This window comes from Galeopterus variegatus, unplaced genomic scaffold (genome assembly GCF_000696425.1).
Source record: "Galeopterus variegatus unplaced genomic scaffold, G_variegatus-3.0.2 Scaffold16673, whole genome shotgun sequence".
Taxonomy (NCBI): domain Eukaryota; kingdom Metazoa; phylum Chordata; class Mammalia; order Dermoptera; family Cynocephalidae; genus Galeopterus; species Galeopterus variegatus.
The window spans coordinates 8490-20673 of NW_007742784.1; the positions used below are offsets into that span (position 1 = coordinate 8490).

The 12184-nt window shown below is 40.7% G+C and overlaps 1 protein-coding gene across 1 annotated transcript; it reads left to right on the forward strand.

Annotated features, from left to right (window-relative positions):
* The first annotated feature begins 659 nt into the window (after positions 1-659).
* Positions 660-9409, forward strand: LOC103582541 (reticulon-3). Its single transcript, XM_008564101.1, has 6 exons — positions 660-881; positions 2990-3128; positions 3563-3632; positions 4157-4203; positions 5369-5427; positions 7220-9409. Exons 1-6 carry the CDS (start codon positions 739-741, stop codon positions 7263-7265), a joined length of 504 nt encoding a protein of 167 aa, XP_008562323.1. The 5' UTR covers positions 660-738; the 3' UTR covers positions 7266-9409.
* Positions 9410-12184: the final 2775 nt, after the last annotated feature.

Here is a 12184-nt window from a genome sequence, read left to right on the forward strand (position 1 = left end):
GAGAAGAACTTAGATTTTTCTAGTTTGGATGTCCCCAACCATAAGACCCAGTTGCCTGGAATCGTCCTGGTTATACCACTTCCTGACCGTTATTAATAGTGCCTCACTCACTTTTAAAAGTATTGTGGTTTGGATAATTATATGGCCCACCATCCATAATCCTTCCTGAGTTATCTTCGGATTAACATAGAGACTGGTGTTTCATTCTAACTAGCGCTAATAGAAGTTGGTCTGTTTTTATTCACTTTCTTTGCTACCATGCCAATTTATACATTTCAAGTTAGCTTTGGTTTTAGTCTGTTGACCCAACTAATTTAAAGGCATGGTTTGCTTAAGTTAGCAAGATTTTCCACACTTGCTCTATCATCCTTTCTGCCAAAATATTTTGTAAATGACACTTTACCCCTTTGTACTTTGGTAGCTGAAATAAGCTCATAAGTTTTTATAAACCTATTGTGAAACCTAATCAGTATAGCAGAGGAACCTTTTGCAACATGAATCATCACCCCTAGCATAATTTGGTTTTCACTTATCAGATTATCTTAAAGTGGGGTGTACCTATATTTGCGTACTAGTGTGATGCTGCATAGGTGTGCATAACACAGCCAGAGAGTAGTCCTAGGCTTGTGGCTGTGGGTGTTCTTAAATTTTATATTCTCTTCTCTTTGGGCAGTGCACGATCTGATTTTCTGGAGAGATGTGAAGAAGACTGGGTTTGTCTTCGGCACAACGCTGATCATGCTACTTTCCCTGGCCGCTTTCAGTGTCATCAGTGTGGTTTCTTACCTCATCCTGGCTCTTCTCTCTGTCACCATCAGCTTCAGGGTCTACAAGTCTGTCATCCAAGCTGTACAGAAGTCAGAAGAAGGCCATCCATTCAAGTGAGTTGAAGTATCACAAGTAACATTCTACTTGTGATTTTAGTGAAGGGGTTCTCTAGGGCTGATCAGGTGTAAAACTCAAACTTCACTAAAAATCAAGATTTATGGAGCATGATGAAGCTTGATTGGTGGCAGGAACCATCAACTAGAGGCCTTGAGATCACCTCAAGAAGTGGCAAAGTTAGGAACCAAGAACTTTTTGACAAACTAAAGGCTTATACTTCAAGACCAAAGAGGACTCTCTAAATTCCTGAGCAGGGTAGGGAAAGCAGAGCACCTACAGCAGTACTCAGTTAGATGGGGTCCCAAGTACATGTTTAAGCCCCCCCTTGAAATGCTGGTCTTGAGGCTGTGCTCTTGATGATATCAAAACTCACTGTGTTTGCTCATGGTTTTATTACTGATTTCCTTCTTATCTCTCCTTTAGTTTTCTTAATACCAGAGGCAAGTCTTAATGAAATCAGTACGTCATGCATTTCTAGGATCCGATTTCTAGCTTTTCTGGTTGTGCTATAACTTTAACAGATGTTTTCTTCACACTTTTCCTCTTGAAAATCAGAGTCCGCAAAAAATTTGTACTTTAACATTAGCAAATGATAAGTTTTTTAAAAGCCCTTTTTCAAAGAAAAAGAGACCCTGCTGTGACTACACAGAACAGGTTTCTGTCTGGAGCTCTCTGGTTGTTGTATTTTGGTGAAAATAGAAGGAATAATTTCTACTATCTGTGACATTAAAAAATTTACTGCAAATTAGTTTTAACAAACTAATAGCTTTTGAATGAATAAGCAAGTAAATTTTACTGTCTTGCAACAAGCTCAGGAGTCTAATGGGTTTTTTTTCCTCTTTTGCATGATACTATTGTGGATTTATTCGATATGTTTTGCTAAGTTGTATTAATTTACAACATCTAGTTTTTTTTTTTTCCGTTAAATTTTTATTTTGTCAATATACAATGTATATGATTATTATGGCCCATCACCGACACCTCCCTCCCTCCTCCCTCTCTCCCCTCCCCCCCAAGAATGTCCTTTCCGTTTGCTTGTTGTAACAACTTCATAAAAGTATAGTTGTTATATCTTCTTCCCCACCCCACCCCCCGGACAACATCTAGTTTTTATAAGTTTATATTTGGTAGTAAATATTTTCTCAATAAATAGGAAGGAGAAACATGCCTATCATTTTTCTGTTTTCCCCACAAGACTGTAGGCTTCTTAAGGAAAAAGAAGTCTTATCTTTCCTGATATCCCAGCACATAGCAGAGTGTCTGTGTATGCAGAAGGCACTCAGCAAATACTGTTACACATGGTTACATCTCAGTTCAGGGAACAGAATCCAGATCTTTCTGTCTTCTGCAGTTTTCAACCCTATCAAATTCAATATCTCTATCCTCCTTTTTTGTTTTTTAAACAAATATTTTATAATGCCTTCTTTACCATTCTGAAATGAAATTCATAGATAATATAATCTACAAATATAATGTCAAAAATAGATCATAATTATAATATAAAGGGGTGATAAAATAGAAAGCCATTTATAATAAAGTAACATGTATTTTAGTCAATGTTTAATTGCTTGGACATGGCTACACCAAAAAACATAATGAAGAAGTCAGATATTTGCATCTACCTGTATAATCACCAGTACAGATGTGGTTTGCCAAAATGTTTAAAAAAAAAAAAAAAACTCAGTAAAGTTTTAGCATAAACAAAATTCAGTTTTAGGAATTCACAATATGTTAAAAGTGTGGAGAAAAAAAAGCCTTGTTTTTGTATGTTCTGGCCCATTAATTATAAGTAAATACGTTCACCTTTGTGAATATCCAATAAGCTATGAGGCAGTAATACTTATGCAGAATATAGGACAATTCTTTATTGTTCATGACCGTCCCACACTTTACAGTCACTTTGCAGACACTTTGCATCATCCTTGCCTCTGCCCACTAAATGACAGTAGTGTCCCCACCCCACCCCATGACAACAAAAAAATGCCCCTACAGATTTCTAAAGTCCATCCTGGGCGCCAATTTCACACTCTAAAGAACTGCTATGCTAATAGAAAATCTTCTCCTCCCATGTCAAACGTGTGACTGTTGTTTCTTCTTCTGGAAGAGCCTACCTGGATGTAGACATTACTCTGTCCTCAGAAGCCTTCCATAATTACGTGAATGCTGCCATGGTGCACATCAACAGGGCCCTGAAACTCATTATTCGTCTCTTTCTGGTGGAAGATCTGGTTGACTCCTTGAAGGTTAGTTGCTTCTGCAGCTTTTGGTGAGACTGAGAAAAAATCAGGGACTGGGTTATAATTCAGGGGGAAAAACAGTACATAAGAGTTTTATCAGACAAAAAATGGACACATGCTTATTCCAGCCTGTAAAAATGGGGCTGAGTCAATATAGAGAAAAGTACCGCCTCCTGCTGGAGAACAAACTTCAGAACAGGGGTGCTGTAATTGGCAGCAGTGCAGTTACAGTCTGTCTTTGGACCTCAGAGAACTACAGAATTCTCTCACACCCCTCAGATGTATAGCACAAGTAGGGGACCCTTCATCTTAAGATCTTCTCTATGTCAGACGTCACTAAACGTATGCAGACTTCATTAGCTGGAGGAAAGTGGCATCAGTTAGCCTGAATTTTGTGTTACAGTTATTTCTGCTTAACCCTCTGACTTTGGCCTTCACAGCTGGCTGTCTTCATGTGGCTGATGACCTATGTTGGTGCTGTTTTTAATGGAATCACCCTTCTGATTCTTGGTAAGGTGGCAGGGAAAATGTTTCCATGCTCTTTGAAGTAATTTGTAAGAATAAGAGTGAAAAGAATGCCCATCATGGCTCTACTCATTCCACTTGGCCCAGCCTTTAATGTCCAGGGAGACCTTGAAGTAGATATTGGAGGAACCTGTGTTTGTGATCACAGGTTTATTAAGTGGGCCCAATTACAAGGAAATATCAAAACGGCCAGAAGTAGAGGAGATTTGTCTAGGTTTGGTTTAAATATGAGGATCTTACTTATAGAAACCATTTTTGTAATTTGGAAATTATTTGTGGTACAAAGAAGGCAGCCTTTGCACCTGGAAAGGTTTTTTTTTAATACTACCCTAAATTGGCTTTCTTTATCTAATTGTCCTTAAATGGGATCTCTAGCCAGGATTTCTCATTTTGAGGAAGATCTATGTTTCCCTATTTTTTATGATAAAAAATGTGTGTTAGTTTGAGTCTTGAGACTTTGTGACTGTCTCACATTTACACTTGCCATGTCCCATGATTCTGTCTTATAGCCGAACTGCTCATTTTCAGCGTCCCAATTATCTATGAGAAATACAAGGTAAGCATTTGTCTGTTCTAAAGCAGATAAGCCCATTGATGTATGACTAGTTTTAGTTCATTTTTGAGGCATTGAAAGTTCAGAGGAGTCTTTTTATAATACATTTCTACAATCTAATTTTGTAAGTCAAGTGCCTATTAAAAAACTGGTAACAGTGGTTTCCTCAAAGTAGAGGAATTTGGTTATCTAGGAGAGATATGGGTAGGAGAGAGACACTTTTTATACCTTGTTGTATGCTTTTTAATTTGTATCACATGGACGCATTATCTATTCAAAAATAATATGTTGGAAAATGCTTAAATGAATAAAAGCTGAGTGTCTAAAAAAGAAACTTAAACTGTAGGCTATTAAGGGAATCCATCAGTGTGAACATATGTTTGCACTGTAGAATGATGTATACAGAATATACTAGATGCTATGAGGTTATTCTTTATGGATTAAGTCATCCATCAACAGACTTTGTGGTTTTTTGGTATTAAGTGAATTCATCTTACCCAGGAGCCCAAACACATTTATAATTACAGAATATGGATTAGATGTAGCTGGGCACCATGTCATGTGCCTGTAGTCCCAGCTACTTGGGAGGCTGAGGTAGGATTGCTTGAGCCCAAGGGTTCTGGGATATGCCAATCAGTTGTCTGCACTAAGTTCACCATCAATATAGTGACCTCCTAGGAGTAGGGGACCACCAGGTTGTCTAAAGAGGGATGAACCAGCCTAGGTCGGAAACAAAGCAGGTTAAAACTCCCCTGCTGATAAGTAGTGAGATCACGCCTGTGAATAGCACTCCAGCCTGGGTAACACAGGGAGACCCCATCTCTAAAAAAAAAAAAAAAAAAAGTAAAGTAAAAAAGAATATAGATCAGGCACATGGTTTCTAGTATTCAGAAAATGCTGTACTCCAGTGTCTTTAAAGGAAATACCTACTAAATAAGACTTACCTCTGCAAAAGATGAGTGATTTTTATTTTAACAAAGTATGGCATAGTTTGAAGTCTAAAACCAGAAGTTTTTTTAAATACTTTAAAAAACTGGGCATTATTTTCATTTTCCATACTACTCAACAGTATTTTAAAAATGGTTAAACTAGACAGAAGAACAGTGCCTTCAGGAAAATTGTTAACCTCTGTGTTGCCACAACTGAGTATACTTTTCTTCCTTAAAAGACCCAGATTGATCACTATGTTGGCATTGCCCGGGATCAGACCAAGTCAATTGTTGAAAAGTAAGTATGTTGAGGGACCATATTTCATCATGACGTGTGCTTTTCTTCCCAGTTATTTTTAGTCCCCTATTTAAAATGCTGATGCAAAAGAAAGTAATTTCACCCTGAGAAAAACTTGGTTAATAGTTGTTTTTTGTTTTTTTAACTAGAAATTTAATTTTTACTAGAAATTATTTCACCTGCTTCTTAAAAAAAACATCCTTTGTACCTTAGATTATAAAGGATCGGTGGAATCAGGACCACTATGCCTTTTTGAACTGACTTTTAAATATTCTTAGTTGTCTCCCCACCTTCATTTTCATATGTATCAGTTAAGCCAAACTCTTCCTTCTTTCTTCACAAATGAAAATTTTATGCTCAATGGGCATTGGTAAAGAAAAAAAAATTTTAATAAGTAAATAATTTAAGACTCAAAGCTCTTTTCTAAGATTACCAAATTCCTGTTTTATTTTTTTGACCAATTAATATATATATATTTTTTTTAAAGGTAAGGGGATCTTAACCCTTGACTTGGTGTTGTCAGCACCACACTCTCCCAAGTGAGCCATGGGCCGGCCCTGATCAATTAGTATTTAAATCAAGTAATAAAATATTGATAAATATCTTTATGACTCCCTATATCAAGAAGCTGTTTTCTTCTTTTTATTTTGTTTTTTTTAAAGATGACCGGTAAGGGGATCTTAACCCTTGACTTGGTGTTATGAGCACCACACTCTCCCCAGTGAGACTTGCGCCAGCCCTTATTTTGAATTATTTCTAGCAAGTTCTATGAACCCAATACTTCTCATTAAAATGTTAACATTTTTTCGCAAGGTGTCATAACACCAAGGTCCAGGGTTTGGATCCCTATACCAGCCAGCTGCCAGGAAAAAAAAAAAATGTTAACATTTTTAATATTTTTCAAATATTCTTTAAAAAACAAAGTATCACAAATAGTTAAATCCCCTCAAGTTCCTTTCATACCCCACGTTAGTGCTTTTTCCAGCTTTATAAAAAGGAAAATGGGAATATAACATAACCAGACAGATCTGGCATGATGCCCAGGTCTCCACCTGCTTTTTTGCATTTGCACTGGTGCTAAAACCAGGCAGACAATTAGCACAAATATATATCTGGTTGCTGTTTACCCCTGATTTGTGAAAAACGGTCATAGCTCAGCTACAACTTGATGTCTTGATTGCCATGTTATCTGGCTTGGGTCATCTACTGTGGGATGTGACGTGTGGAGAGTAGCCTTGATCTTGGCGATGAGTAGCCTTAATGATTTCAGAATACCTTTGTCAGAATAAAGTAGAGCTTTGGTGTCCTGTGAAGGGCCGAGAACTGTTTCCAGCTCCTATAATCATGGGAACCAGGAACCAATGACTCATGTCCTTTTTACATGTTGCCTTGACCCTTGACTTCTGTTCCTTTTGTGGCAGTAGTGGGTGACTTAACATTTCTTTACCTGTACCTCACAGAGCCAAAGAGATGGGTTCTTGCATTGGCCAGTGTGCAGAAAGCATAGAAAGCAGGCATTATGCCCAGGCACCTCTCGTTCTTCTCTAGAATCCCCAGTGAAGGACGGCAGCAGGGGGAGGGGATGGATATTTGTGGACATCTCAGGATCATCCTAGCCCAGACTCAGCTCCTGCCTCTCTTTCCATCCATCCCTGTGAATGGGAGAATGTTTTTCACATTGTTTCAGCAAATGCTGGGCTCTTCTAGCATCACTGTTAAAATAAAAACCTAGGACAAATGCTTATGTTTTACCTACCTTTTTTTTTTTTTTTTTTTTTTTTTCCCTTAATAGGATTCAAGCAAAACTTCCTGGAATCGCCAAAAAAAAGGCAGAATAAGCACACGGAAACCGGAAATGCAACAGTTACTAAAATACCATTTAATAGTTATAATGTTGTTACTTGTATTATGAAGGAACATGCTCAGCATCAGCTTGAGCCTGCATTCCAAGCTTTTTTTTTTTAATTTGGTGTTTTCTCCCCTCCTTTCCCTTTACCCTCAGTATCAAGCACAAGAATTGTTGGACTAAAAGAAGAACTATCTTAGAACCCAAAAGAAAAAGAAAGAATCAAATTAATAGAATAAATCAATATCTTAGTGGTGGTGGAGCTTTTACCTGTAGCTTGAAAGGGGAAAGATTGGAGGTAAAGGAGAAAATGAAAGATAGAACACATCTCTTGGGTCCTTCTTTCCAGTTTTCAAGGATTAGTCTTACACAGCTTCCCATTATAGTTTCGCCCTTAGTTTTAAGTTAAGAAATAATGATTAACTTATGAAGAAATTATTTGGGGACAGGAATGGGATTCCTTCAAGGCCCTTGGGTTTTTTGCAGCCCTCTCATTCCATCTTCCTTCCCCACAATGTGAGCAGCTACTCCTAATCTTTCTCTCCTTCACTTAATGGTATAACTTTCAACTCTCATAATAACTTATAGGTGATAGTGAAAATTCCTGATTCCCAGAATGCCACCTGATAAATAAGAATGGAAATAGAAAGTGGGACTGGAGAGGGTGTCAGGAGGAGCACCACTGTGGCTGCCACTCCCTCTGCCACTCATCCCCGGGAAGGAAAGGCTCTGCCATTTGGGGAGGTGGTGTCTGTGTCATCTCTCTCAGACATCAGTGCTGAGCGTTAGTTTAAGAACTCATTCCCGAATGTGCTTTTTCCTCCCTCTCCCCTGCCCACCTCACTTCAAGTTTAATGAATATGGTTGTTCTTTTCTTACTATGAAATAAATGTCTGTAACTGCTGTACACTGCTGTAAACTTGTTAGAGAAAAAAATAATCTGCATGTGGGCTCTTCAGTTATTGAGTTATCGTAATCCTATCTCAGTCTGTGGGGGGGAACATTCTCAAGAGTTGGACTGCAGAAATACAAAAAGTCTGTTTTTTCTTTATCTTTTCCATACTGCTTTGTTCTTCATATGCTGCATCTGTAACCTGTGCTCATCATTTTAGCCTAAGGACCAAAGCCGAGCTGGCTTGAGAGGAGATTGTGTACGTCTGTGGTTAAGAGACCACAAATTAGTGTAGGGAAGTGCATTTTGTGGTTCAAATGGAGTTTTAACTGTTTCAAGGCTAGCTTATGGGTGCATGTTGTTTTGAGGGTTCTTTTCATTTTCAGACACATAAAATGTCCTGTAATGGCCCGGGGTGCTCCTTTGGAGAGTGTTTTCCAAGAAGTTTTAGGTGAGGATGACCAGGCAGGGCCAGATGGTTGATGGGCCTCGCGTACAATTAAAAGACAACAGAACAACTCAAATTGACATCTGATGGAGGGCAAATGGGACTCTTTGATTCCCATTTGAAACTGATAAGTTTCTCCCTCCCCTTCAACATGAAAATTTAGTAAACTTGAAAGAAAAGTCATGTGTGAATTCCTCCAGGTTGTAACTCTTGAGTCATAATCCTCCAGAGGGAATAAGCACTGGTGACTTTAAGTAAGGGCTACAATATTTGATGGTCCCTAAGTACTGCAACTCTGAAGAAAGTGTGGGAGGAAATTTTCTTTCCACTTTTTTTTTGAAAAATTACTTAGGAATATAGATGAGTAAAAGGTACCCTTGCCTTACTTACTTTTCTTACTTTCTTAGCCCCCTTCCCTTTTGAAACATTTAGCTGATTATTCATGTCATAGTAGGAAATGCATTTGCCATCATCATCCTTTGCCCTCCCTGGAAGTCAATGCACTGATCATCTTTTTGGGCTTCCCCTCCAAAAGACCTCTTTCTGCACTGGAAGCCTCCACATCTAGCTCTTTTCTTTTGTTGCTGCTGTGTTTAGATAATTGGAGAGATGTCTGTGCCACGCAGGAATTTTTTTTTTTTTAAAGAAAAACATGTAGATGAAAAAATTACTAACGAAACTTGTGTGCGTGTCTGTGCGTGCAACATAAAAAGCAGTAGTGCCTAAGGAGCTTAAATCTTGGTCCCTGTAAAACTGCAAATTGATGTGGTATTAATAAAATTTAAAAAAAAAAACACAAATGACTGGTGTCATTCTGCTAACTTTATTCTTTATACATTGGGTAAAGTAAGAACCAAACAAGGCTTCCACTCCCCCCAATCTCACTCCACTTTTGGGGCTTTAAAAGCGACTAATAGTTGATACTGGTAAGGATTCCCAAGATTGCAGAATTTCCATAATAGAGCACAGCTGTGCATTTGATGTCTGAAAAAAATGAGAGACCCTCTAAGAGGTGATCTTAAGAGAAAGATGAGGAGGAGTGGAAGAGGCCGGAGGGGTCTATTCTCCAAGTTCAGCCTCCCACCAACCTGCGAGGGTTCCCTGCCTGCAACATGGAGCAGCCTATAAATCACACATAGCCACAATGCACTTAAATTGAGGCAGTCACCATAGAAAATGGGAACTAAATACATCAGGTCTTTGCTGAAAGAACTTGTCACCACTGATTTGCTGCTCTTCTTCCATAACTAAGGCTGCTGTGACCCTTAAAACTGGATTTAAAAATTTTATTCAACATACCTCTTAGAAAACTTAGGGTGAAATATTTTTTAAATGACTGATGCAAACTTCACAAATACGCATACAAATGTTTGAATAGTGTCACTAAGTAACATGGTATATAAATATGTATTCAGAGTAACATTTACATATTGGCAATAATAGCAAGCATATCATTAACCAAAAAAAAAAAGATCATGAAGAAACTTCACCTGTTCATGTTGGAATCCCAAGGTGAGACAGGCACACCTAGGGATGAGGACCAGCTAACCCCCGACTTCTACCTGTTAGGTCATAGCTACAGTCAAGGTAGGGATCACTACCGCCTGCCTTCCCAAATCACTGACACTCAGAACTTCAGCTGCATCAGATCACAAAAAGGCTTATCAAAACGGATTGTTGGGCCCCATCCCAGTTCAGTAAGCCTGTGCTGGGGCCTAAGAATTCATATTTCTAGAAAGTTCCTAAGGTGATGCTGCTGGCCTGGGGCCACACTTAGAACCACTGGTGTGTGGGGGGGTGCTATCTCTCAAAGAAGACATCCACTCCTGTCCTAAGCCTCTCCCTGCCTATGGGGCGGGGAACCATTCCTAACCTGCTCTCTGCCCTGACTTACCTGAACTTCAGCAGTGGGCTTGGACGATTATAATCGGTTGCCCCAATTTGCCTACTGTTTTTGAGTGGGCAGAGTAGAAAAAGTGGTAGAATACTCATTCTGGATCTGAAAACAACAGGCATGAAGGAAAGTAAAAGAATGGCAGTGCCCAGCCTGGTGCCATCCATAATCTCTGTTCTCAAGTTTTTAATACTGTCTCAAAAACCCTGGAAGTCTAAAATTGCTGGGAATTCACTTTTCAGTCAACTGACAGCCCATTCAGTTATCTTCCTGAATCCTTGGTGGCCTTGACAACAAAACACAATGCTGAGCCTTCCCTACTGGGGAGGTCTTGGGCCAGGCCTGGTCACCCCAGTTCTGATGGGGAAGACTGCTGTCTGCACCTTTCAGCTGAGGCCTGCAGTGGCAAGAACTGCCCTACAGAATTCAGCATACTCATCCCAAGGAAGCATGCAGTTCTTTGCCACCCCGAGGAGTCACGATTGCACCATGATGGCCTGCAGCACCCAGCACATGCCATCCTTTGGCAGGCAGGCCTCACAGGGAAAGAAATTTTAATAACTTATAAATCAGGAGGCAGGGTGGTATAGTGCAAAGAACACTGAACTGGGAATTCAGATCTTCTAGTTCTTGTACTGTTCCTATGTGACTGCAATAATTTCAGTTTCTGGGCTTCATTTTACCTATGGGGGGGTATTAGTGGTCTCCAGGGTCCCTTCCAACTCTGACAATTTTGAATTATATAAAAATGCTATAAAACCCATGGTATAAAATCCAACTCCCAAACAGGAAGAGTCAAGGCGTCTGGGCCTGAGGCACTTGAACCTTGGGCTCTGGCCTGGGGGAGAAGGGATGAGAGAAGGAGCTACCTGTTTGCCCTCTGCTTTTCCGCATACCCAGGCAGCCGGCCCCATCTGCCAGTGCCCCTCACCCTCCAGACTCAGCCCTCAAGTCCCACCCGCTGACCTCCCCACCCTAAGACCAAGAGAACTGTCCCTGCAGTGGCCTCACTTTGTGAAGAGCAGACATTGGCGCCCAGAGGGTCATACATGGGATGTCTCGGGTCCCATCCCCGCCTCTGTCCTAGCTCCTTCAACCTTTCGGTCCTTTCTCCACCACCTCACAGCTTATCTCTGACACACGCAAAATAAATAAGACATTTGCACATAAGGGTGATTGGGTCAGCTCTCTCCCCGCCCCTCCCCCTTCGTATAAAAGCATTAAATACAGTTTCAAAATAAAATACAAAGAGCAAAAAAGGGCCTGGTCTCGGGACCACCTGTTCTCCACAGGAGAATGAATCTACACATCCCTCTCGGACCTGCCTGGGAGATCGCGGAACCCCTTCCCCGCCCCACAGGGCCTGGCGCTGCTTCGGGGAAGAAGAGGGAGGCCGAGGTCCGGCCCCAGGCCCTGGGGGCCGGGAACGGGTGGCGCGTCCACCGCGGACAAAGGGGGATGGGAAGGGAGCGGGAATATATCGCCAAGAGCCGGGACCGCCAGTGCCCCGGGCTCGGACGGACCTGGCGCTGGAGCAAGAGCGCCTAACTCTGAGCTTAAGGGTAAACGGAGGCCCTCGGGGCAGGAGAGGAGCAAAGGAAAAAGTGCTGATCCCTTTCCACGGTCTCTGTCCGGGCGGTCGTGACAGCGGCCCGGGAGGCGGGCGGCGGGAGGCGG